The sequence below is a fragment of the Moschus berezovskii genome, chromosome 8 (genome assembly GCF_049115385.1).
Source record: "Moschus berezovskii isolate FMDL1 chromosome 8, NW_MosBer_1.0, whole genome shotgun sequence".
Taxonomy (NCBI): domain Eukaryota; kingdom Metazoa; phylum Chordata; class Mammalia; order Artiodactyla; family Moschidae; genus Moschus; species Moschus berezovskii.
The window spans coordinates 106,269,641-106,293,546 of record NC_142467.1 but is presented as its reverse complement, the minus strand read 5'-3'; the positions used below and the strand labels follow the sequence as shown (position 1 = coordinate 106,293,546).

The 23,906-nt window shown below is 55.0% G+C and overlaps 4 protein-coding genes across 11 annotated transcripts; 1 reads left to right on the top strand and 3 right to left on the bottom strand.

The window, feature by feature from the left end:
• Positions 1 to 114: 114 nt before the first annotated feature.
• MRPL34 (mitochondrial ribosomal protein L34) lies at positions 115 to 3,130 on the bottom strand. Of its 2 annotated transcripts, none has more exons than XM_088839159.1 (2): positions 3,027 to 3,130; positions 115 to 764 (listed from the first exon to the last, which is right to left on the bottom strand). In XM_088839159.1, the coding sequence occupies exons 1-2, from the start codon at positions 3,128 to 3,130 to the stop codon at positions 548 to 550; spliced, it is 321 nt and encodes a 106-aa protein (XP_088695285.1). In that variant the 3' UTR covers positions 115 to 547. The 2 variants fall into 2 exon arrangements, with proteins under 2 accessions (XP_088695285.1, XP_055285580.1); XM_055429605.2 differs by lacking the exon at positions 3,027 to 3,130 and adding an exon at positions 1,004 to 1,212.
• ABHD8 (abhydrolase domain containing 8) lies at positions 2,883 to 9,944 on the top strand. The gene is made up of 5 exons (XM_055430468.2): positions 2,883 to 3,097; positions 4,303 to 5,050; positions 7,222 to 7,392; positions 7,537 to 7,753; positions 9,253 to 9,944. Exons 2-5 carry the CDS (start codon positions 4,311 to 4,313, stop codon positions 9,421 to 9,423), a joined length of 1,299 nt encoding a protein of 432 aa, XP_055286443.1. The 5' UTR covers positions 2,883 to 3,097; positions 4,303 to 4,310; the 3' UTR covers positions 9,424 to 9,944.
• Positions 9,945 to 10,694: 750 nt separating this feature from the next.
• Positions 10,695 to 17,520, bottom strand: ANKLE1 (ankyrin repeat and LEM domain containing 1). 2 transcript variants are annotated; one of them, XM_055430467.2, is made up of 9 exons: positions 16,288 to 17,520; positions 16,054 to 16,206; positions 15,537 to 15,642; positions 15,279 to 15,423; positions 14,308 to 15,045; positions 13,996 to 14,173; positions 13,116 to 13,275; positions 12,886 to 13,015; positions 10,695 to 12,637 (listed from the first exon to the last, which is right to left on the bottom strand). In XM_055430467.2, exons 1-9 carry the CDS (start codon positions 16,518 to 16,520, stop codon positions 12,477 to 12,479), a joined length of 2,004 nt encoding a protein of 667 aa, XP_055286442.2. In that variant the 5' UTR covers positions 16,521 to 17,520; the 3' UTR covers positions 10,695 to 12,476. The 2 variants fall into 2 exon arrangements, with proteins under 2 accessions (XP_055286442.2, XP_088695284.1); XM_088839158.1 differs by having other exon boundaries at positions 12,504 to 12,637; positions 13,116 to 13,205.
• A 176-nt stretch (positions 17,521 to 17,696) lies between these two features.
• BABAM1 (BRISC and BRCA1 A complex member 1) lies at positions 17,697 to 23,486 on the bottom strand. 6 transcript variants are annotated; one of them, XM_055430469.2, is made up of 10 exons: positions 23,353 to 23,486; positions 22,877 to 22,973; positions 22,149 to 22,500; positions 21,493 to 21,551; positions 20,808 to 20,928; positions 20,646 to 20,724; positions 20,340 to 20,364; positions 19,275 to 19,404; positions 19,006 to 19,092; positions 17,697 to 18,046 (listed from the first exon to the last, which is right to left on the bottom strand). In XM_055430469.2, the coding sequence occupies exons 3-10, from the start codon at positions 22,440 to 22,442 to the stop codon at positions 17,843 to 17,845; spliced, it is 999 nt and encodes a 332-aa protein (XP_055286444.1). In that variant the 5' UTR covers positions 22,443 to 22,500; positions 22,877 to 22,973; positions 23,353 to 23,486; the 3' UTR covers positions 17,697 to 17,842. The 6 variants fall into 6 exon arrangements, with proteins under 6 accessions (XP_055286444.1, XP_055286447.1, XP_055286445.1 ...); XM_055430472.2 differs by having other exon boundaries at positions 22,149 to 22,455; XM_055430470.2 differs by having other exon boundaries at positions 22,877 to 22,967; positions 23,353 to 23,450.
• Positions 23,487 to 23,906: the final 420 nt, after the last annotated feature.

Genomic DNA, 23,906 nt, shown 5'->3' with positions numbered 1-23,906 from the left:
AAGGTCTTGCTCCAGATCACAGCGCCCATCCCCAAGGGGCAGGTGGAGGGTTCAAATCCCTTCCACCGCTCACAAGCCTTCCTAGAACTTGTGAGAATTATGACATAAGACAAGTGAAAATTTGAATATTTATTGGAGTTGGAATTGTTGACTTTTTAAAAAAAGCTGTGAAAAGTTTTGTTAATATATATTAACGGAACCTTATTTTAGAGGTGCATTCTGTAATATTTAGATCTGCCTCACAGGAGAGTTGTGAATCCAGCTGTGTACTGGGTTACAAAAGTGGTCACTGTACCATCTGTGGACTATTGCTCCAAAGTCTTCCTAATTCAACAGCGTAAAAAGGCACTCTGGCAAAGTCTGACTTCCCATTCCCTCTTCCAGAAACCTAGAGGATTCATGTCCGTCCCAGTAGTCCCTGCTCCCCAGTTCAGTTCAGCCGCTCTGTCGTGTCCGACTCTTTGCTCCTCAGCTCTCCACAAAAACAGCCGCAGGCTAAGCGAGGGAAATGCTTTAATGGGGAGATACAGCCGCCATGTCGCGCTCCTCAATGGCTCAACGATTTTCGACCCTTGTGCATGCGGCGAAGAATGACCTGGACGCCGTTTGGCGTGCTCAAGCGCCGGACCCAACCATGCTTATTCTTGCGTTTGATGTTACTTGGCTGATACTCGTTCCCACGCGTCCTGCCCCTGGTCTGCTGCATGGCGGGGAGTCTCCAGGTGTCGGGGAGCCCCAGCCAGGCCCGGGGACCCTGGAGCCACCTGCGGGAGCAGACACGGAGAGAAAGGTCAGAGAGGGCGCTGTGTGACTTCCGCGTGGAGCTCAACCTTTCCAAGCTTCGGCTTCCAGATCAATGCCTGGAGGGAGCCTGGAAGGAAAAGGTAGGTACTCGAGGAGTTCGCAAGGCACTGGAAGGTCATCCGATTGGTAAACACCTGGAGGCAGCCCTAGACGCCGCTCTTACTCCCAGATTTGAGAAGCTGTCCCCATGAAGACTCACCTGCCACCCAGCAGCCCTGCTGACCTACTGACGGGGCCCAACAGGCAACCCAGCGATCCGACCGAGAAAGCCATGTTCAGCCGCCGCACGCCGTCAGTTTCCAGCTATTCCGCAGCCTATAGGCTCCGCCGCTGCGGAACGAGGGCTTCTGGGAAATGTAGTTTCTTCTACAGAGGAGCCCACATTTCCTTGGGCATTGTAGTTCTCCGTAGACGCACCGCACCTCTGGCGTGAGCGTCCGTGCCCGCGGGAGAGTGTAGTTCTTCCTCTGGACCAGCAGGCGGCAGGCGGAACGGCGCCTTCTCCGCATGCGCGTGCCTACAAAATATTATTTCCCTGGGTCTGCTGGGAGTTGTAGTTCCTTCTCTTGTAGACCTGCAGAGGGTGCCCGGGGGCGACGGTGGCGCAGCTGGTGGCAGCTTCAGGAAACGGCTGGTTCAATCTCCCACCCCCAGCCGGAGCAAGGCAGATGGCGCACAGCTGGCTGGCAGCTTTCCTTTAGCCTCAGCCAAGTCTCCGCCCCTTGGCGGCGAGCCCAGGAGGTCTGAGTTGGAGCTGGCCGGATGTCCTTGGGATGGTCATTCAATTTCTCAGTCTGCAGAACTCAAGGATTCCTGGCTTGCCCTTGGTGGTACCCCCGTTCAGTCTCTATTTTTCTAATATTCGTACCTGAGCTCTTTCCCTTCTTACGTACCCTCTATGGCGCTCCATTACCCCAGGGAAAATATTTGGCAAGCATTTGAAGCCTGCCTTCGACATACACACACACCCTCCCTCCTTTGCTCTGTGCTCTCCTGCTCATCTTTTAAAAATCCTCTTCAGATACTCTCCTTTCCCCGACTCCAGTCCCTCCCTCTGGTCCAACGCTCCGCCCTGCCCCGTAGTATCACCCACCTTGGGGAGGGGGCGGGCAATTTTTTTTCCGAATGAATAAAACTGTAGTCTCCCAGAAGCACCCTGAGTAGGCAAGAGTGGGTGGCAGGACCTAATCCAGCTCTGGCAGCAAATTCCAGGGGATAGGAGTGGGTTCCAAGGAGGTGGTTAACCCCTTGTCATCTGAAGCCCATCCTACCTGCACCATCATTTAGCAAACCATTACAGTACGACAGCAGTACAATAATAACATCAATAATGTATGGAGCACTTTCCTCGCTGTTTCACCTGCCTAGCAAACTCATACGGGAGAGGGAATTAATTTCATAAAGAAATAAATGGAGTCTCAGGGAAGGGATTTGCCCAAGGTCATATATCAGCAAACGGCAGAAGCTGGATTTGAATTGTGGGCTCTCTGGCTCCAGCTGGGACCAGAGTCACCAGTTAAATTGACCAAACAGTTAAAATGGCCTATCTGTGAAACCAGTTCCTAATAGCTCCAAGATACCTGTTTAATGGTTTAAAGAATAACTATTTGCAGGACTTGGAGTTACACAGCCGTAGTTCCAAGTCCCATCTCTGCTCCCCCAGCTTACTTTGTGACTTTGTGCCCTTTATGAGCCTGTTTCCTCGCCTTTTCAATTTCCTTTGCAAATTGCAAAGATCTGCGAGATTGTAGAAAAGAAAGGTGAGCTCAGAGAAAGGGGCATTGGGACGACGGTTAGAGGAGACAGGCCAGTACGGAGGCTGAGGATAGCCGAGGAAATTCTCTTTGCAGCGAGGAGGGCTCCGGTTGCTACCACCCAGGGCCCCGGAAGTCCTCAGGTTCTGACCCATTCTCGGTCTTGGAAGAGGCCCAATCTCTCCTTCCACCTCTGTAAACCCCCTAAGGGGGGCGGGGCCGTTGCCCCAAGAGCCCGCCCTAATCCCGGAGTTTCCGAGTCTGATTGGTAGTCTAACTAGGCCAGGTCACTACGCAACTGCGATTGGCTGAGACTCCAGTCAGTCGGCTCACGGTCCCGCCCGGGGAGACGCTTAAAGGGCCGGCTTGCTCGGAGGTAGCGGGATGTCCCCGCGCTGACCGCCCTGGGCCCGTGCCTGCCCGCTTAGACGTGCCCGGCCAGACCCCGCGCCACCATGTAAACGGCGCCTGCAGGTGGACGCTGACTTCTCTGCCCGGGACCCCTCTGCCCTGCCCCGGGTCCCAGGGCCCTCGATGAGGTGAGCAGGGAGAGGGCCGTGGGAAAGGGACATTGAGGTCCCTGGATCTTTCACTTTGGAGGGGGTGTCCACAAAGCCCGCCCTCGGGCTCTTAGAAAGCCGCGGTGCCCCAGCGGCCTCGATCCCGCCACAGGGCTGACCGGCACCCAGGGGCTGAGGGCCTGGCTCTGTGGAGGGGGGCTGGCATGGCGCATTTGCGCCCCCCTCCGCAATCCTGGGCTGGAACCCCGTCAGAGGCGGGGGGCGCGGCCTACTCCCCCTCTACCAGCAAGTATGGGCTATCGCAGGCTGGATTTTCGGTGTTCATTATCTCCGCAGAGCCCGGGATAGAGACGGGGAGTGGTTGGTCCCATCACCAGGGCCTAAACAATGGGGGTGCGCTGCACGGGTATCCCCCTCGAGTTATGTAACTGCCTGCAGTTGCCATGGCCACGGCGGGGGGGGTGGTGGCCCAGGGAGCGGGGATGGAGGCATGGAGGCCCCCAGCCAGGGCTCCATCCTCACCTCCACCACTGGAGGCTGTGTATCACGGTCCCTAGAACCCAGGGTACCGACCAGTGGGGCCAGAGCAGCTTCTTCCCAGAGTGTCTGGGCCTCGGCTTGATGGTCTGTGAAACGGACCCTTTGCACCCATGATCTTGGGGAGCTGGGTAAGGCCTTCTGGAGCTCAGTCCTGAAACTCCTCTCCCAGGACCTCAACTTTCAGAAACCACTGTTTAGAGGCCTGGGATGGGGCTCATTGTTTGGATCTGCATATTTTTAAGATATCTCTGGAGCCTTCAGGTTATGCTGGTTTAGTGAAAGTGAGTTAACAAAAGAGTGCATGAGTGAATGAAGGACAAATGAACAGATTTAGGAAGGCGTAAGTTATAAACCTGAGCTGGAGGGTCCTCAGGGATGGGTCACATTGGCACAATGTCCCCTCCTCCAGGAAGCCCCCCAACCCCCAATTCTACCACCTTCCCCATGGATGCCTTTTGGCATCAGCCATAGCCACAGCTTTCTGTTTGAGGTAGACTAGGCTGACCCACGGGGCTGGCTGACCACCACACAGGCACTGACCAGACAAAACATCTCAGTCCGTGCCTGGTTCTGACCACCCCTCCCAGTGCAGCTCACCCACCGCAGGTGTAGAGTGGGTAGTGTGGGCATGAAGGGCTTCCTATTCAGACAGCCTCTGACCTGGCTGTCACCGCCACTCACAGGACACACCATGCTGACCGGCGTGACCGATGGGATCTTTTGCTGCCTGCTGGGCGCGCCACCCAATGCAGTAGGGCCACTGGAGAGCGTGGAGTCCAGCGATGGCTACACATTTGTGGAGGTCAAACCTGGCCGCGTGCTGCGGGTGAAGCATGCGGGACCCGCTCGGGCCCCGACCCCACCTCCACCACTGTCGGACGCCGCCCAGGGGGACCAGTCCGGCTTGGTCCGTTGCCAGCGCAGAATCACCGTGTACCGCAATGGGCGGTTACTGGTGGAGAACCTGGGCCGGGCACCACGAGCTGACCTCCTGCACGGGCAGAATGGCTCCGGGGAGCCACCAGCCGCGCTTGAGGTAGAGCTGGCGGACCCAGCAGGCAGCGATGGCCGTTCGGTCCCAGGCAGTGCTGGGAGCGGCAGTGGTGGACGGCGGCGGCGAGCCCGACGCCCCAAGCGGACCATCCACATTGACTGTGAGAAGCGCATCACCAGCTGTAAGGGCGCCCAGGCTGATGTGGTGCTCTTTTTCATCCACGGTGTCGGCGGTTCCCTGGCCATCTGGAAGGAACAGCTGGACTTCTTTGTGCGCCTGGGGTACGAGGTGGTGGCGCCTGACCTGGCCGGCCACGGGGCCAGTTCAGCGCCCCAAGTGGCCGCCGCCTACACCTTCTATGCACTGGCGGAGGACATGCGTGCCATCTTCAAGCGCTATGCCAAGAAGCGCAACGTGCTCATTGGGCATTCCTATGGGTGAGCCAATGCTGCTGTGGGGATGAGGGTGAGGGGTGGGGATTGGCAGGAACCACACCCACTCACAAAATATTGATTTCCCTTTTTGAAAAATCCCACAAACGTCTACAACAACACATGGACTCCTGCCACCAATACTGTTGTTTCACATTGTTGTAAAGCAGTGTCTCAATCCCTGAACTAGCACGATGGTCTAGTGATGATTGTGACAATTAAAAATGCCTGTAGATAGTGCCAAGGTCCTCGGGTGGGCAGAATCACCCCTAGCTGAAAACCACTGTCTTCTATTAAATTCAAGAATTGGTTGCTCTGGAGACCCCAAGGGCTCTAAGCAAAGACGAAGTGGAATCTCATAATTTTTGCTTACAAGGGTACAGTTTACTTTAATTCACTCTCCCTTAAGGGCTTCCCAGGTGGCACTAGTGGTAAAGAACCTGGCTGCCAATGCAAGAGATGTAAGAGACTCAGGTTCAATCCCAGGCTTGGGAAGATCCCCTGGATGAGGGCATGGCAACCCACTCCAGTATTCTTGCCTGGAGAATCCTCCTAGACAGAGGAGCCTGGAGGGCTACAGTCCACAGGGGTGCAAAGAATCAGACATGACTTAACATGCATGTACTCTTCCTTAAAGGGGTGATGGATAACAGCACCTTGGCATTTAGCTGAGAGCCCACGCCATGGAAGACTCTGGGTCTTGGTCACTGCCAAGTGGTGCCATGCTGTCCTTTACCCAGGATGAAAGGCAGGGTTTGATCAGCCAGCCAGGCTGAGAGCCATTGCTTTCGCAGTTGTAGCACATGCAATTAGACAAGAAAAAGAAATGTCACCTAAAAGAAAGGAAAGCCAGACTAGGAAGTAGCATAGCTCCTATTTGTTTATATGAAAACATACCCCAAAGTGGGTGCTTACAATAATGATTGCTCCATTAAATGAGCACCCATGTGTGGAAACTCTTGTGACCCCATAACAATCCTATGAGGTCAGCACAGTTTCTGTGTCACAGATGTGGAGATGATGTCTCAGAGGGGTTAAGGAGTTTGCCCAAGGACACACAGCGAGTCACTGGCACAGTCAGGTCCATTGACTCCTGCTTGTGTCCTGTTCCTCTTTTTAGCAGGAGTTGGAAACCTTTTTCTCAAAGGGCCGAAGAGTAAATACTTTAGGTTTGCAGGCCTTATGGTTGGTCTCTGTTGAAACTTCACAAGCCTACTGTTGTAGAAGGAAAGCAGACATAATTGTAAACAAACTTACAATTGTTTGGGTGTGGCTTTGCTCCGATAAATCTTTATTTATAAGCTATTTTATGCATTTTCAGAATTTTAAAGTGAAGTTTAATAAGGGAAACAAGTAGCTAGTCCTCAGGCCGTCATTTGCCTAAACCCTGCTTTCGGGGTAATGAGGAGTGGTACTGGTACCCTTCCACCTTGCATAAAGCAGGCAGATGTGACAAACCCAGAGGCCAGTAAGAGGAGATCCTTAAAGAGAAGGTGAAGTGAAAATGAAAGTCATTCAGTTGTGTCCGACTTTTAGTGATCCAATGGACTATCCAGTCCATGGAATTCTCCAGTTCATAACACTGGAGTGGGTAGCCTTTCCCTTCTCCAGGGGATCTTCCCAACTCAGGGATCGCACCCAGGTCTCCTGCATTGCAGGCGGATTCTTTACCAGCTGAGCCACAAGGGAAGCCCAAGAGTACTAGAGTGGGTAGCCTATCCCTTCTCCAGCCGATCTTTCTGACCCAGGAATTAAACCGGGGTCTCCTGCATTGCAGACAGATTTAAAGGGAAGAGATACACTGGAAACAGTGACGTTCTCTGAGAAGCCAAAGGTTTTGTTTAATCAAATAGCTTTCCCAGCACTTGACAATAAGTAATTCTTACCTCTTTGGGGGTTATGATGACTTTGAGGATCTGATAAAAGTTCTGTATTTGGATCCTTTCTCCAAAAGAAAAAAAAATCCGCCTTCAACACACACACAGAATCTCACAATTTCAGGGCATTTGGGTTGCCCCTCCCATCCCTCACCCCCATTTGGTGCTCATGGACTCCACGGGAAGAATCTTGGTCTTCAAGGACCCGCCTCTGGGTGAGGGGAGGGCATTCACCCTCTCACTGCTTGTGTCCTGCTGACCATTGCCTTTTGACCCTCCCCACCATCCGCCGGCGGGCAGTGTCTCCTTCTGCACGTTCCTGGCGCACGAGTACCCAGACCTGGTGCACAAGGTGATCATGATCAACGGCGGAGGGCCCACGGCCCTGGAGCCCAGCTTCTGCTCCATCTTCAACATGCCCACGTGCGTTCTGCACTGTCTGTCACCCTGTCTGGCTTGGAGTTTCCTCAAGTGAGTGACCCGGCCCTGCCCCGACATCTCCCCGAGTTGGATGGGGGGGGAGGCTATATAGCTGGGGCTGGCATGGGGAGCACCGCTGGTGGCTGCGATGGCCTGAGGGCTCCAGCGGTGCTCCCCACCCACCCCCACCCCCAGGGCCGGCTTTGCCCGCCAAGGGGCCAAAGAAAAGCAGCTGCTGAAGGAGGGCAACGCGTTCAACGTGTCTTCCTTTGTGCTTCGGGCCATGATGAGCGGCCAGTACTGGCCCGAGGGCGACGAGGTCTACCACGCTGAGCTCACCGTGCCGGTTCTGCTCGTCCACGGCATGCACGACAAGTTTGTGCCAGTGGAGGAAGACCAGCGCATGGCTGAGGTATGGCATCCCAGTCGCCACACCCCTCAAACCCCCCTGCACAGCCCAGGGGGACTCTGCCTTGTGCTCCAGCCCCAGGGACGTCAGAGCTTAGATTGAGGGTCAAAGGTGGAATCCAGAAAGTGGGGCTGCCTGGGACAGGGGGTCGGATTATGTGCTGTCCCCTCTGCCCGCTAAAAGGCACTCTTCGCCAGACCTCCCTGATGGTCCAGTGGTTAGCACATCACCCTTCCACTGCAGGGAGCACGGGTTCGATCCTTCACTGGGGAACTAGAATCCCACATGCCATGTGGTATGGCCCCCCCCAAAAAAAAAGACACTCTTCACAGTTGGGATTTGTGATGGGCAACATAATCCTGCAAGAGGGCGAGTGGGGGTCTTTAGATTCCCCAGAAAGGGTCTTGGGATCGTTAGTGCTTAGAATAGCGCTGCACCATCGGTTCTTAACCAGGGATGATTCTGCCCCACAGGGGACATTTGAAAATGTCTGCAGACATGTCATGACTGTTGGCGAGGGAGGTGCTTCTGGAACCTGGTGGGTGGAGGCCGGGGATGCTGTTCAATTACCTCCAGTGAGCAAGACAGCCCCACTATAGAAGATGACCCAACGCCAAGTGTCTGTCCTGTGGAGATTGAGAAGCCCGACCTTAGCATGAGAGACTCTGTCCATCTGTCACTCTCAGTGATTTCTCACTGAGGAGACTTTGCTCCCTAGAGATATTTTGCAATGTCTGATTTTATTTTAATTTTATTATTATTTTAAATTTTATTTTTGACCGTGCTGTGCAACTTGTGGGATATTAGTTCCCCAATCAGGGACTGAACCTGAGCCCTCAGTAGTGAGAATGCAGAGTCCTAACCACTGGACCACCAGGGAATTCCCTGAAGAGATTTTTGTCACACTGTGGTGGGGGAGTGGGATGCTACCACTGGCATCTAGTGGACTGAAGCCAGGGATGCTGTTCAACATCCTATAGTCCCCATCCCAGAGAATGATCCCGCCCCAAATGCCATGCGTGCTCAAGTTGAAAAACCCTGCTCTGGACATATTGTAGGCACTTAAGAAAGGCAGAATGAATGTATACCGAATTAGGCCCCAGCAGGGTGACAGGCCAAGCTTTATAGGCGGTACGAGTGGTAAAGAACTTGCCTGCCATGAGACTTAAGAGACACCAGTTGGATCCCTGGGTCAGGAAGATCCCTTGGAGGAGGATATGGCAACCTGTTTCAGTGTTCTTGCCTGGAGAATCCCATGAACAGAGGAGCCTGGTGGGCTATAGGCCATAGAGTAGCAAAGAGTCAGACAAGACTGAAGCAACTTAACACAAGTGGAGGGTGACAAGCCATGCTCTAGCTCCCCCTTGTATGGAAATGAAGGAATACAGGGTAGATTGCCGAGAAGGACTTCCTGATGCTGCAGGCCATACATACATAGGGGTTGAGTGGCCCTGAGCTCCCGGGTCCTGGCTCTAGCCTCTCTGAGCCCGCCTCTTCTGCAGATCCTGCTCCTGGCCTTCCTGAAGCTCATCGATGAAGGCAGTCACATGGTGATGCTGGAGTGTCCGGAGACCGTCAACACGCTGCTCCACGAATTCCTGCTCTGGGAGCCCGAGCCCTCGCCCAAGGCCCTGCCCGAGCCCCTGCCTGCGTCCCCAGAGGAAAAGAAGTAGCCACTGAGCTGGCCGGGTATCGCTTAGTGAGCCGAAGAGCGGGAGGAAGAGTCCCGAACCGGCTTGGGGTCTGCAGCGCGGACCAGGTGGGCGGGCCATTCGCTCCAGTGGGCGGGGTCAGGTCAGGGAGACGCCCCCTGGCCGGCTGGGTCTGAGACACGGCATTCGTGGGAGCCTAGTGGACACACCGCTCTCTGCTAGTCCTGTGGGGCCCATCGGTGTTTCGGGGCCACAGCAGCGACCCCCGCGGAGGGTGACCTTGTACAGAAGCCCCCTCCCCCACAATGCCAGGGCCGAGGCAGGCCGCCACCCCGCTGTCTTCCGTGTCCGCCGTGCTTGATCCTAGGACCCATGAGCCTCACGGGGACTCTCGGGATCCCCGCCACCATGCCCGAGACCCCCTGACCCCCCATTCCTTGGCGCTGGGAGCTATTGTTGCCCAAGTGGGGAGGGCTTGGTAGGGGGCTGGAGCCACCGAACCTGCACATCTCTTATTGTAACTCAATAAAAAGAAGTGACAATCTGAGCCTCCAGACCACAGCATAGGGCCACCCTGAGCCTCAGTTTCCCCAAGTGTAGACTGAATTGACTCAGGTACCTCCCCTTCAGGGCTGACCCACAAAGACTTGAGGGTGGAGGTGGTCCAGGCTTGTTTTCCGAGTTTACCTCCCTTCTCAAAACACATAGCCTGCTTGGGCAGCATTCCCGGAGCAGAAGACGGTAAGCGGTGAGCTCCCCGTCCCTGGAGAGGAGAAGGAGAACCAACTGAGGTTGATGCTAAAGTTTAGATAAGGCTCAGCGGCCATTGCATCTGATTAGTGTAGCCATAACGGAGTGTCAGCTGTATGCAAAGCACTGTACTGAGTGCCTGATACCCCTGGGTTCATTGCATCCTCTTGACCCCACACCACACAGCAAGTTAGTACTTCTTTACTGTCCCATTTCATCTTATAACTTGGTTTGGGGTTGCTTTTGTCACAAAGATGATTTTTATTTTGAATCTATTTTTTAAATCCAGATTTCTCTGCTCCATGGCCATCTATATTTTATTTTTTTAAATTGATTTATTTATTTGGCTACACTGGGTCTGAGTTGAGGCATGTGGGATCTAGTTCCTTGACCAGGGATGGAACCCAGGCCCCCTGCATTGGGAGGGTGCAGTCTTAGCCACTGGACCACCAGGGAAATCCCTGTATTTTATTCTAATAATGTATGTATATCTAGGCTCACCTGTCATTTGTGTGGGTGGTGGGAGTAGAGATTTGTCACCTCAGTCGCTGCACCTTTGATCCTTTCCCCCCTGGTTTGCAAGCTCACCTTTAGTTTAAACTGGAGTCTTTACAGGGGCACTGTTGTCAGTTGGTAAATTCTGGAGACGTGTCTGATGACCACAACTTGGGGGGAGATGTTCCTGGCATCTTGTGTGTTGATCCCAGAAACGCTGCCTGACACCCTACAGAACACAGGACAGCCCCCAGTGCAAGGAGAAACTTGGCCTCAAAGTCAGTAGGGCCAAGGTCGGGATACACTGTGTTAGACAAATTCCATCTCTTCTGGAACTTTTTTTGGGGGAAGGGTGGGGAGGGATGTCTTTGGATTCTTTCTGTGTTTTCTTGGGACATGACATGCTGTTTTAATTATTACACATGAGGAAAGGGGCACTCAGAGAGAGATGTCATCAGCTCAGTTGAAAAAGTAGAGCCCAGGCTCATGCCAGAGGAAGGGACTCAATTATTACAACAGCCAGAGTAGCCATGGGTTCAGCAGTGGAGGCCAGGAGGCAGATAGATGCTTACCCCGCCCCCCTGCAGGGCCTGGTTGGCAGAGCCACAATGACAGGCAGGTGATGAACCCAGTGAGGCAGCGGATCACTTCTGGAAAATTTAAATGATCTGGCCAACACCTCCCAAGGATAGGAGCTTTGCATTTACTGAAGCTCTTTGTGTAAAGTGGAGGTTAATCTCATTTTATAATGGAAGACGCAGGTTCAGAGAAGCAACGCCAGGAGGTTCCAGTCACACAGCGATCCCAAGGAGGGCTGGTGTCTCACACCCACACCGCGACGACGTCTCCAGTTCTCAGTTCAGTTCAGTTCAGTCACTCAGTCGTGTCCAGCTCTTTGTGACCCCATGGACTGCAGCACGCCAGGCTTCCCTGTCTATCACCAACTCCCAGAAGCTTGCTCAAACTCAAGTCCATAGAGTCAGTGATGCCATCCAACCATCTCATCCTCTGTCGTCTCCTTCTCCTCCTGCCCTCAATCTTTCCCAATATCAGGGTCTTTTCCGATGAGTCAGTTCTTTGCATCAGGTGGCCAAAGTATTGGAGTTTCAGCTTCAACATCAGTCCTTCCAATGAATCTCCAGCTCTACCCACCCCTCAACACACAACACACCCCTTAGGAATATCCTCCTTGCCCCCTCAACGCCGTTCCACCAGAAACTTTCCACCTGGGCTGCAAGGTCATCTCTGGGTCAGTAGGGCTCAGAGCCAAACACTTTACCCCATGACGGTTTAATCTGATTCCCTCAATGACCCCCTGAGGTAGAATTTTGCACTTTCCTCATTGTGTACAACTTAGGAAATTGAAGCTCAGAGAAATTACTGGTCTGAGGTCCCACAGCTGGGAAGCAGTAAAACTTGACTCTTGAGCTGGGCAGATTCCCTGCATGTAGCTCAGAAACCCCCAGCACAACCTATACTGTAGGTCCTCTGTATCAGGGAGATAAAAATGGTCACTTGTTTACTCAGATAGGACCAAACTGCCAAAGCACTGACATGTTTCAAAGCACCATGTTCCAAAGAACCTTCTGGTCTACTCATTCTCCTCCTACATCCCCTTATTCTCCTCCCATAACAGGGAGCTCACTACCTATCCAGCAGTTCCATCTGTAAGAAAGATCTGTCTTGCTGCTCCCTTATCAGCCTTCTGGAGCTGGAGATGGCAGGGGGCGGGAGGGGGGCTGCTCTCAATGCAGGGGCAGCTGAAACATTCAAACACTCTGATCTCTACTTAGGTTAAATGGCCAATTCCCTAGTGCTCAGGCACAAGCCTAGATGTCCTGGGGCCGTAGCTCTCGTTCACCCTCAGCCAGGAAGACAAGGAGGGCACGGTGCAGCAGATGTACCCCCAAGCGGCGGCGCCGGGTGGGGGGCCAGTCAGCCACCACTCCATAGTAGTGTCCTTGCTTCTGGTTAGTCAGCATCTGGATTCCTGGGGAGATTAAGAAGGCAGCCTCCGGGAACCGCTGGCAGAAGTTTGTGCCAGGGAACCCACTGGGTATTGCCCTCAAGCAGGGATAAACCAATGGAGTAAAATATGTGTACATGCAGGTATATAGTTGGTGCTCAATAATTGCTCATTGGCTGAATGGACAGCTGTGATGGGGAAGGGGTGAGGGAATCAGTAGATCAAGTGCCCTTCATGTGACCCCATCCCTACCCCACAAGCCAGGCACCTACCTAGAGCATCCACAAGACATGCTTCTCGAGTGTAAGCCTCTGCAGGGACCACATGCTGGAAGCAATGCAGGGAAACAATGCCACGACCAGTGGCCCAAATGTCCAAGATCCGGTGTACCTTGGGACAGGCCTGCAGGGAGCCAGGGCAGGGTCAGAGGTTTGCCCACAGTTCCCTCTGCCTGCCCCTAGCTGGGCCACCGCTGCCACAGACCTGCTACTCATCCTCATACCTGTTTTCCTGGCCGTCTTCGGTGGTTAAGGGCCTCCCAGAGGTGAACGTCCGGCCGGGCCCGTGTTCCCTTGCCCACGTAGAAGATGGCCTGGACAAAAATCCGAAGGCATTCAGCCAGGGTCAGTGAGAAGGCTCGGGCTGGCAGGTCCTGAGTCTTCCTAGATGAAGTAGATGGCTCAGAGAGGGAAAAGTGACGAGTGTTGCCCCAGAGATAGTCCTTAAGGCAGAGCAAACTGAACCCATGTCCAGTGACCCGTTTCATAAAAGGCAGGGTGGGTAGCTGATCCCCAAGGACACTCAGCAGCTTGAAGTGGATCCAATTGCTTTTTATTGATAAAGAACCTGATGACCATAGAGGGCCAGTTCCCTTCCTAAAGACACACAGCAGGACTTCCCTGGTAATACAGCAGATAAGAATCTACCTGCCAGTGCAGGGGACGTGGACACGGGTTTGATTCCTGGTCTGGGAAGATTCCACATGCTGCAGAGCAACTAATCCTGGGGACCACAGCTACTGAAGCCTACAAGCTCTAGGGCCTGTGAGCCACAATTACTGAGCTTGTGTGCCCCAACTACTGAAGCTGCATGCCCTAGAGCCCACACGCCCCAACTATTGAGCCTGCACGCTTCAACTACTGAAGCCCTTGTGCCTAGAGCCTGTGCTCTACAAGAAGAGAATCCACTGCCATGAAAGGCCCGCACGCTGCAATGGAGAGTAGCCCTGGCTTGTCACAACTAGAGAAAGCCCGCCTGCAGCAAAGAAGACCCAGTGTAGCCAAAAATAAATTAAAAAAAAAAAAAAAAAAGACACAGAGCCGGTAAGACCCAATCTCAGAATTTTCCAGCTCCCACTTCTGAGTCATTCCTGCTCCAAGTACCTGGGGTCCAGGAGCAGATATGTGAAGCTGGACTTCACGACCCCCTCCCGCCACCGTCTGGTGGGGTCTGGCCGCTCGAACTGCTGGGCAAGTGCATCTTCATCGGCTTGAGCATCTGGAATACGGCCTGTCCGCAGGGCTTCGGCCAGCTCTGGGCTGCGCCCTGAAAAGTCTGGGCCTGGGAAAGGAAACTGGGTCAAGAAAGACAAAGGAAAGGGTGGTTCCCAGAGACGAAGGGAGAAGCAGGCTCTGCACTCAGAGCCAAGGGATCTTGGAAGATTCCCAGAGACTCCTTGAACTCTGGATACTCACTAAGATCAGCCTGGGCTTCTTTCAGCCGTCGGAGGTAGTGTGGCCGGGTGAAGGATGTGATGGGACCTGGGCTCTTGCCAAGTGCCCGGAGCCCTTGCAGCAGCTCCAGGTCAGACATGGTAGAGTCCGGTGGACACTGAGCAGAGGCGCTGGGGTCCCTGCCCCCTGTGGCGCTTGCCTCATCCTCTGTCAGCCAGAGGACAGCCAAATCACTGTCGGGTGATAGCTGGTCCTCTCTTGGGATGTGGGTGTCAGAAGGTCCAGGCAGCTGTTCCCAAGGGGGACTGTGGGTTGGGCTCCTGTCTGGGAAGAACTTGGGGGAGGGGGAATCATCCGGCAAGGTCAGAGTCAGGGCCTGCAGATGGGCATTTAGTTCTGCCTCCCTGTCCTCCATGAGGGGTTGATGCGCCAGCTGTAGGGTACCCAAAGATCTTGGCACCCTCTGGGAGAGTCGGACACCAGCCCAGGGGGAGGTGTGGCCGGTTAGGTCCTCAGCTACTGAGGCCTCAACAGCGGTGACAAAGGAGGTCACCGAGCTGCAGTCCCAGCGCCCCAGGGGGATCTCCAATCCCCCATCTGTATCAACAGTCTCAGGGTGGGCAAGCAGGCCGGGGGGTCCAGGGCCAGCCTCCAGGTTCACGTCCTTGCCGTCACCTGTGCCCAGTGTTGTAGAGTTCAGCATCACATTAGGAGGACCGGAGGGGCTGGTATCCAGCCCCTCTTCACAAGGGCCTGGGCCTGGAGCAGGGGGTAAGAGGGAGAGTCAGAAAGGAGGGGAGGAGGAAGTGAGAGACAAAGATCAACGTCAGATCGGACAGAAACAGGCGGCTGCAATCACAAAGAGGAAGGAGCGAGTCAGAGGCAGAGAGACGAACCAGAGACCCTGGTGGTGAAACCCTGGGCATTAGACACAGAGATCTGCAAAGTTATGTCAGAGGCTAACCACTCCCAGCCGCCCAGATACCACTCACCTCCAGGCTCTGGCTCGGGTTCTGGATTCCGGGAGCTTTTCCAGGTCCGGGTTGGGGTCCTGGTCCGAGTCTCCAGCTCCCGAAGCACACGGGCACAGTTCTGGTGCCCCTGCTGCTCCGCCAGGTCCAGAGGCAGGAATCCGTCCTGCAGGGGTGCAGTCAGTAGGGGGCGCCCTCTTCCCTCCCGCTCTTCCTCCTTCCTTCCTCTTTCCCTCCCTCCGGGTTTGCCTTGCTACCGACTGCAGTGGGGCCCCCCACCTGGTCGCGGAGCGCCGGGTCCGCTCCCTGGCTCAGCAGCAGCTCCAGGCCCCGGCGACAGCCCCAAGCAGCGGCCACATGCAGTGGTGTCAATGCCTCGGCCGATCTAGGGCATGAGCGGAGGAGGGGGTCAGTGAAGCATCTCCATCTCCGGGTCCGGGAGCCCTGGCTATCAGGCCTCCATCTCCGCCCTCCAGCCTGAGATGCCACCCTTCGAACCTGCGCCCTCGGGCTGGGACCCAAACCTCTGCTCTCTGACTCTAGAGCTTTTACCGCCGGATCTGAAACTATGATTCCCATTTTGATCCCGGCGCAATCTCATCCGCTACCCTGGGTCTGGTACCCTGCCTCTGCCCTTGGACCCTCAAGATCCCTCCCCAGATCCCCTAAGCTCCGCCCCCGGGGATTGAGTCCGCATCCTTGGACGCCCTCTTCAGGACTCCCAGGTCTGGTCCTCGTACTCGGGAGACAGCTCTCGTTCACGGAAGACCTGCTCTGAGCCCACACCCGGCCTCACCGAGCGTTGGGGTCCCCGCCTCGGCGCAGCAGGGCCTCGAGGCAACACAGACTCCGCAGGTGCTGGGCTCTGGCCGCCAGGTGCATGGCCGCCGCGCCATCCTCGAGTACCAGATTGGGGTCGGCACCACGGCGCAGCAACTCCTCCACAGTCCTAGGGATAGAGGGTCAGAGTGGACCGTGGCACTCGCCCCCTACCCCACCCCTGCCCCCCCACCCCAGGCCCTGCCCTCACCGCAACTCCTCCTCCTGCAGCGCCGTCCGCAGCCGCCACGCCAAACCTACAGTCGGGCCCATGCCCCGGCTGTCCCCTTGGGGCAGCCACCTGGTCGCGCCGCCTGTGGGTTTCCAACTTCCCGCGGCGCCCTTGTGCGCACGCGCCGCTCCGCCCCTCGGCTCCCTTCTCCGCGCCTTGGTGCAGTGCAGCGACCCCAGCCAGGCTGACCGGCGCCGCATTGTCGCCCACATCGAGGGTCGGGAGCTTTAGTGCTGGTCCGAGCCCGCGACACCAAGTAGTGCCCAGGGCCAAGTGATGTTTGCTCAGGGCCAAATAATGTTTGGGGCCTCTGATAAGGGCCCGGGAGGGTGGAGGTCGCCATGTGTGCCCTTATCTCTCAAAAGGGTGTAAACAAGAAAACACCCTGTTGAAGGGGGTGGAGCTACGATCCCCGGGACCCGGTGGTGCCCACAGGGCACTGAGTCTTCCGGAACCCTCTGCCGAGGCGCATGCAGCCCTGACAGTATGTAAGGTTTCAATTAATAGCTACCGCCTGCGGAGGCTCTGCGTCGCCCGTTTTCAGCCCTGTGGAGTCTGAAGTCCACTACTTTGGAGCCCTGGGCTTCTTAGGGTGTTAGCTTTCCTATATGCAGAATGGGAGAATAATCCCTTCCAGGCTGGTGTTAAGTTGAAAGAGGGGCCTGGCACACAGGTGCCCAGTAAATGCTCCCGGGAAAATAAAGCTGCTTCTTGATAAAGCTATTTTCGTTTTATATGAAACTGATAAAATCTAGCTGGTAAGATTTTTTTTTTTTTTCACAACTGCTCACTATCCAGGAAGATAAAGTTGATGGACGTGTTGTATCTGTTTCCCTTCCTCTGGGGAGCACCCACACTATTTCCTGATGGAACTATAAACCTCTCTTCCCAGAGAGGCTTGAGCGAGGCCTGGCCAATGAGAGCATTCCACAGGTCTGGTCCATGACTGACCAAGCAAGACCTGTCATAGCGGGTGCCGTGAGAGCCCTCACTTCACCTGGGTTGGGATTTGCAGAGTGGTCAGCCATATTACCCCTTTCTACAGGTTGGGAGGAAAGCACGGCACACTGAAAACCAACCATGCAGGGTGTTTCAGCTCTCCCCAAAGCAAGGTCAGAGCACCTGGATACAGCCAAGCCTGAAGCTGCATCTTAGCTTCTCATCTACAAGAAGCTAGCCACGCTCCTTTCAGTTCAGTGGGTGGGTTTTCTGTCACCTGCAACCGAAAAGATTTCAATGAACGGTGGACTTGGGTTAGGGAGTCTCAGATTTTTATTCTGATGACAAAACACACAAAGCACAACAAAAATTACAACTGAAAACTTGGGAGTGGGACGTGGGCTGGGGAACACGGGGACTGGGTGTCTAGAGTCCCTGGGATGCTTCCTGGAATCTTAGGGTTCCTTCAGGGCTGCCCAGGTGCCTCAGATACTTCCAAGAACCCCCTCTGGGGGTCCCAAGGAGCCCAGTCTGAGAACTAGTGTTCAATGCCAAGGGTTTCATTGTACAAGAAGGTTGGATGTACAGGGATGGTTCAGACAGTGGCCTCAGCCTCAGTGGCTTCATCGTCCTCCTCCAGCAGGCTGTATGAGGCATGGCTTTGGCAAGGCCGCTGCAGTGGATGAGCCAGCAGCTTCGCCATACAGTTGTGAAGCTCAAGGGCTGGCCCAGCCAGCGCCACTTCGTACTTATAACTGGTACCCTTGGTATCCAGGCTTCCCATGAAGGCAAACATGTCCTGTGGGGCCAAGGAAGGGCTGTTCATGCAGATGTTCTGCTGACAAGCCCTCCCTGTCTTGGAGGGCCTCCCAGGAGGGGCCGCAGGGATGGGTTCTGAAGGGTAAAGAGGAGTTTTCCAGGCAGAAACTATTCCCACATTCAGCAAACATGTCCTGCCACCCACCCACCTCAAGAGGTCTCAGAGCTGGAGCCCCTAGTCTGGAGAAGCACATGACACCCAGCCCCCTGACACTGATCTACCCAGAGGAGCAGGGAAGGCTTCTCAGAGTAGGGTCTTCCAGTTTGGGTACTGACATATAAGTAGGAGCTGGGCTCAACCCCCTCTGCTCACGGTTGTGTCAAGTGAGGCTCATAGAGATAAGCGGCCAACTGGAGATGTCACAGCTAGTTCAGGGCTGGAATGTAAAGGACCATCAGAGCCTGGCGAGGCAGGGAGGGAAGCATGCTCCAGGCAGAGGGCAAAGAGACAGAAAAACCAGGAAGAGAGAGAAGCAGGGGATGTTGGGGATGAGGTGGATAGGACCCTACATGCTCCTGGGCCACTGTCCCAACAGCCCCATTAGTTCACTGCAGACAAGTGGGAAATGTTGGAATCTGACTGACCATGATCTAGAAGGGCCAGAAATGGTAAGGAGAAGGCTAATGGCAGAGCAGTGCATGAGTGGGCAGGGGCAGGTGGCTTCCCTCCTCCCGACCCCATAAGAGTACAGGTGCCTCTGAGCCTATTGCCAGGTACCACTGTGCCTGAGACATGCTGTGTGACCCTGGCCTGGTTTCTTGCCCTCTCTGAGCCTGCTTTTCCTCAGCACAAATCATAATCTAGGGGGTTAGCAGCAGATGCCCTGAAGGCCCTTAGTGCAAAGGGCCTCCTTTCCCTTAGGACTGCGGCAGGTGGGTTCGGAGACCTCCCATGTACATCCACCTGCCACCCACACTCACGGTGGCTGCCACACTCACCTTCCAGCTCATTTCCTCCTCCTTCTCGTCAGCGCCGTTATGGATGTAAACAACATCAAAGAAGAAATACGGGCACTGAAACATTTTCTGCAGGGAAAAAAGGTAGCCTTTGGGACTAGGGTCACCCCATGGTCCCATGACCACAGATCTCTAGATTCTGGGAACTTGATTCTAGGTACCCCAGCACCTGTGGTCAGGAAGTCCCTCCTAGGATCTAACCACCATTGTGCTGGCTGCAGGCATCCTTCCTTCTCCCGGGTCTCACTCACCTTCATGGGCTCTGTCAGGGAGAACTGGGGCTGGCAGGGTGGACGGCTATAGACCAGGATGGTTCGGACCACATACGGTGGCGGGATCGTCTGCACGTTCTCCGTGACTGGCAGCTCAGTCTTCTGCTGGCTGTGCAGCAGGAAGCGGGGATGGTCAGAGCACGCCCTGGTGGCCCACCCTTCTCGTCCCCCCAGGAGAGTCCAGCTCCTCACTGGGTATGTGAGGTCCCACCTGGCCCCCCCCAAGTTCACTGTTGCCTCTCAGCCTTTCCCCATGCTGCTCCCTCTGCCCCGGCACCTCCCCAGCTTCCCCTTTCTGCCTGACCTCTCCTGCTCCATCAGAGGTTTTGCTGACCCCCAAAGCCAGAGCTTGCTCGGATTACAACGGCAGAGTCTGATCACCACAGCAGTGACCATGTGGCCCACAAAGCCAAAAATGTTTCCTATCTGGCCCTTTAAAGAAAAAGTTTGCTGCCCTGCAGTTAAAACAAAGTAGTGGCGGACCACTGGGCTGTCAGAATATAACCCAGAGGAACTTCCTTGGTGGTCTAGATGTTAAGAATCTGCCTTGCATTACAAGGGACACTGGCTGGATCCCTGGTCCAGGAAGATCCCACTTGCCACAGAGCAACTATACTCAAGTGCCCCAACTACAGAGCCCGTGTTCCAGAGCCCACAGGTTGCAACTACTGTGCCCACGTGTTGCAACTACCAAAGACCGTGCACCTGGGGCCTGTGCTTTGGAACAAGAGAAGCCACCGCAATGAGAAGCCCGCTCACTGCAGCTCGAGAAAGCCAAGACCCAGCACAGCCAAAAATGAAGACATAAATAAATAAACTTGAAGGAAGAAAACAAGAAAGTAACACAGAGGGCAAGATGTGAAAAAGAACCTCTTTTGCAAAAATGCTCTCAGACAGGTAAGTGAGGAATTGTTCCGGGGGAAAGGGTGAGAAAGGAAGCCTTTCGGCCTCCCGAAAGGACTATTTCTGGGCTGTTTGGAGCTTTTACCCAGAAGGGGTTCTTCTCTTCAAAGGTGAGTAATAATTTCCCCTTGGGGGACTTACATGAGGCTGAAGAGGCCTTCCAGATCTGGTGGGAATGCTAAGGAGAGCAGAGCAGTGCATGGGTAGACAGAGGTCGGTGGTTTCCCTCCTCCACAGGCTGGGAGAGTACAGGTGCCTCTGAGCCTGTTGCCAGGAGACACGCTGTGTGACCCTGTTCCAGTCGCGTGCCCTCTCTGAGCTTGTTCTCCCTCAGCACAAATCATAAACTAGGGGGCTGGCATCAGATGACCTGAAGGCCCTTAGTGACTCAAAGCCCCCCTTTCCCTCAGGACTGGGGCCATTCTCCTCCCTGCATGGAAAGGATACTGAAGGTGGAACAGGAAGCTGTTTCCAGGTCGTAGAGGCAGCTGCAGAGTTCACGGGGGTCCGAGGTCAGGCCAGACAGCTGCAGGGAAGACTGAAACTCAGCGAGGTGCTCGCTCACCCCTGGGGGACCCCAGCGGAACCAGTCTTGCCCCCCAGCCTCACCCAGGCAGTGTCATCATTCACCACCACCAGTGCAAATTCGTGGCTCTTGTCAATTTTGTGTTTTGTCCGCACGAACATCTCGATCATTTTCTGGGAGACATTGAGGGCGTTGGTTTTGGAGCTGGGGTGAGAGCGAGGCGGTGATTGAGATTCAGGTCATGCAGCCGGGCAGGCGGTAGAGCCCAGCCGCAAACCCAGCCCAGCTGACGCTCTCCAGCTCTTGCCCTCACTGAATGGGTCCCTCTGGTCAGCCTGATCCAGAGGAGGCACCCCACCTTGGCTCAGTCATGGGTCATCAGGAATGCCAGGGGAGGGGAGGAAGACTTGTGCTCAGGCCCTGCTGCCTGACCCCAACGAGACTCAGCTGCTCAAAGGCCAGGACTTTGGAGTCAGCCAGGCCTCACTCTGAATCTGGCTCTGCCCATTTGCCAGGAGGCCTTGGGCAATTCACTTTGCTTCTCGGAGTTTCCGAGTCATGGCTGTGACATGGGTGGAGTGTGACAGCTCTCAATTGCTGAGAACAGAATCCCAATGGGCTGCAGCTGTAACATTACCAGTTATCACAGCTACTCTTCAATCCCTGCAGGACCCAGGAGTTAGTCTCAGAGAGACAACCCTGCATTTTGGGGGCTGGGCTCCTCCCAGCCATGGTGGCAAACTCCAGCCCCCAAATAACCCCTCTCACCCATTGAATGACTCAAGCTTTGACAGCGCCATTTCCTCTGACAGGTCCAGGCAGATGATCTGCAACAAATTTGGAGGCTAGTGAGAGCTGTGACCAGCAGTACCTGGCAGCTAGATGTCACTGCAGGCCCGCATGCCACTCTGCTGGCCCACTTCAAGCAGCCCTACAGCAGAAGGCTATATGATGACCCCCCCCCGTTCCCAGCCAAGCCATCCACTCTAGGAAGCAGCTGAGGGACTTCCCTGGGGGTCCAGTGGTTAAGAATCTGCCTTCCAATGCAGCAGACAAAGGTCTGACCCCTGGTCAAGGAACTAAGATCCCACATGCCACAGGGCTACTGAATCCACTTCAGTTGTGTCCAGCTCTTTACGACTCCATGGACTGTAGCCCTCCAGGCTCCTCTGTCCATCGGATTCTCCATGTAAGAACACTGGAGTGAGTTGCCATGCCCTTCTCCAGGGGATCTTCCTGACCCATGGATTGAACCAGCGTCTCCTGCACTGGCAGGGGGTTCTTTACCACTGAGCCTCTTGGGAAGCCCAGCTTCCCTAGGACACTAATAGAAAGGGACTGTTTTCCAGAGTGAATCCTAAAGAATGACATTTAACCCAAGGTTCCCTAACATCTCAAAGCCACAGGCCGTGCCTCTCACTTACCACTTTCTCTGGACAGTTGACCCTTGGGGTCCGCACCTGGACCTCTGGGGCTGGTGGAGGCACCTGCCACGGCTTGGGACCGGCTCCTGGAGGGTTGGCGGTCCCGTCGTCAGCACTGGCCGCCTCGCCCTCACCCTCACTGCGGCTGCCCACACTGGTCTGGGCCCCCAGCGCCCGGTCCTCAGCCCCCTCAGGGTTGGAGCGAGTGCGGGGCCTGGGCTCAGTGGACTGCTCCTCTTCCTCCTCCTCTTCTTCCTCCTCTTCCGTGGGACAGCTGGGCTCCGCCACCTCCATGGCTCCGGAGTGGCTGGATGCAGCAGGGATGAGGGAAGCCAGGATCCTTTCCTTAGTGCTTTTAAAAGCATTTGGTTACTGGGCAGAACAGGTCATAAGTCGCTTACTGACAATAAGAGTCACTCTGCTCAGGGATTCAGTTTCCTTCTGTAGGATGGGTGCCTTTTACACTTATCAACCCAGAATCCACTCTGACTTGAGATAATAGTCTCCTCTTTTTTTTTTTTTTTCGTAGAGCTAACCCCTTCTCTGCCCCTTTTGGCTAGGGTGCTCATCTGGCCACTGTGAATGGCTCAGAGATGAGGACATGACCCAGAACACGCCAGGGAGGGGCAGTTCTGAATTGCAGTACTGGGAGGTTACAAGTCCAAAGCTGCTAGGAGCCTCTCTTGCTTCCAAGAGGGGAAAGAGAGCTTGCCTGAAGTGATGCTCACCCAGAAAATGAAAGACTTCTCAGCGCCCGGATCCAGCTATGCCTAAATTCCCTTTCTTGCTTAAGCCAGACTGAGCTGGGGGTTCTGTCACCTGAAACTGAAAATGTCTTGGTGAATAAAGGATACAAACTTCTAGGGTTCTCCCCTCCGTAGTGACTGCTTAGGCGGTGTCTGCACACTGGAGAGGAGATCTGGGTGTTACAATTCCTTTGCGGAAAAGCGGGGCGCCAGTGGAACAGCTTGGCTGTCTGGGCAATGGGTGAGGGCTGCCGGGGATGATCTCTGCGCGCCTTGCAGCCCCCATAATCTCTAAGGAAAGCACAGCTGCAGCAAGAGCGATGGAGGCTAGACTGCAGGAGAAACTAGAGATGAAGGCCGAAGCCGCAGAGCAAGTGAGGGGCTGAATTTCTGGAGCTAAGGAAGTTGGGCCTCTAAGGACGGACCCCGCACGCTTTCACCACCCAACTCCTGCTCACCGTTGCCTGAGCCTCCTTCCTACTCATCCGCTGACCCGCTCGGAAGCCGCCATCTTTAGCAGCCGGAAGTAGTGCAGCGCGGCCGCCACACCTACTGGGAACTGTAGTTCAGCGGCCGAAAGCCGAGCGGAGAGATGAATGGGACGAGGCTGGAGACCCTTGGAAGCTGATAGGCTGAGACTGTGCTGGAAGGCGGGGTTTGGATGGTGATAGGCTGGAGTGGGAGTCGAGTGGGGCGGGATCTGAAATGCGATTGGCTAAAGTGAGACAAGGCGGAGCTTTTATGTTTCTGGCCGATTCGGATTACGGTGGTCAGCCCTTCTAACGTGATAGGCTGAATCGAGGCGGAGTGGAGTAGGACTTACAATGGGAACGGCTCAGAAAAATGGAGAAGACCTAGTTTACCGTGTGATTAAGCAAACTGGAGCTGAATTGGGCGGGATTTAGAAGAGGAGGGGCTGATTGGTGATTGATGGACTTGACCGAACCTCAGTGAGGGGATTTTGTGGCTAGGTGGGCGTGGTCCAGAACCCAAGGCCCCGCCCAATTATTTA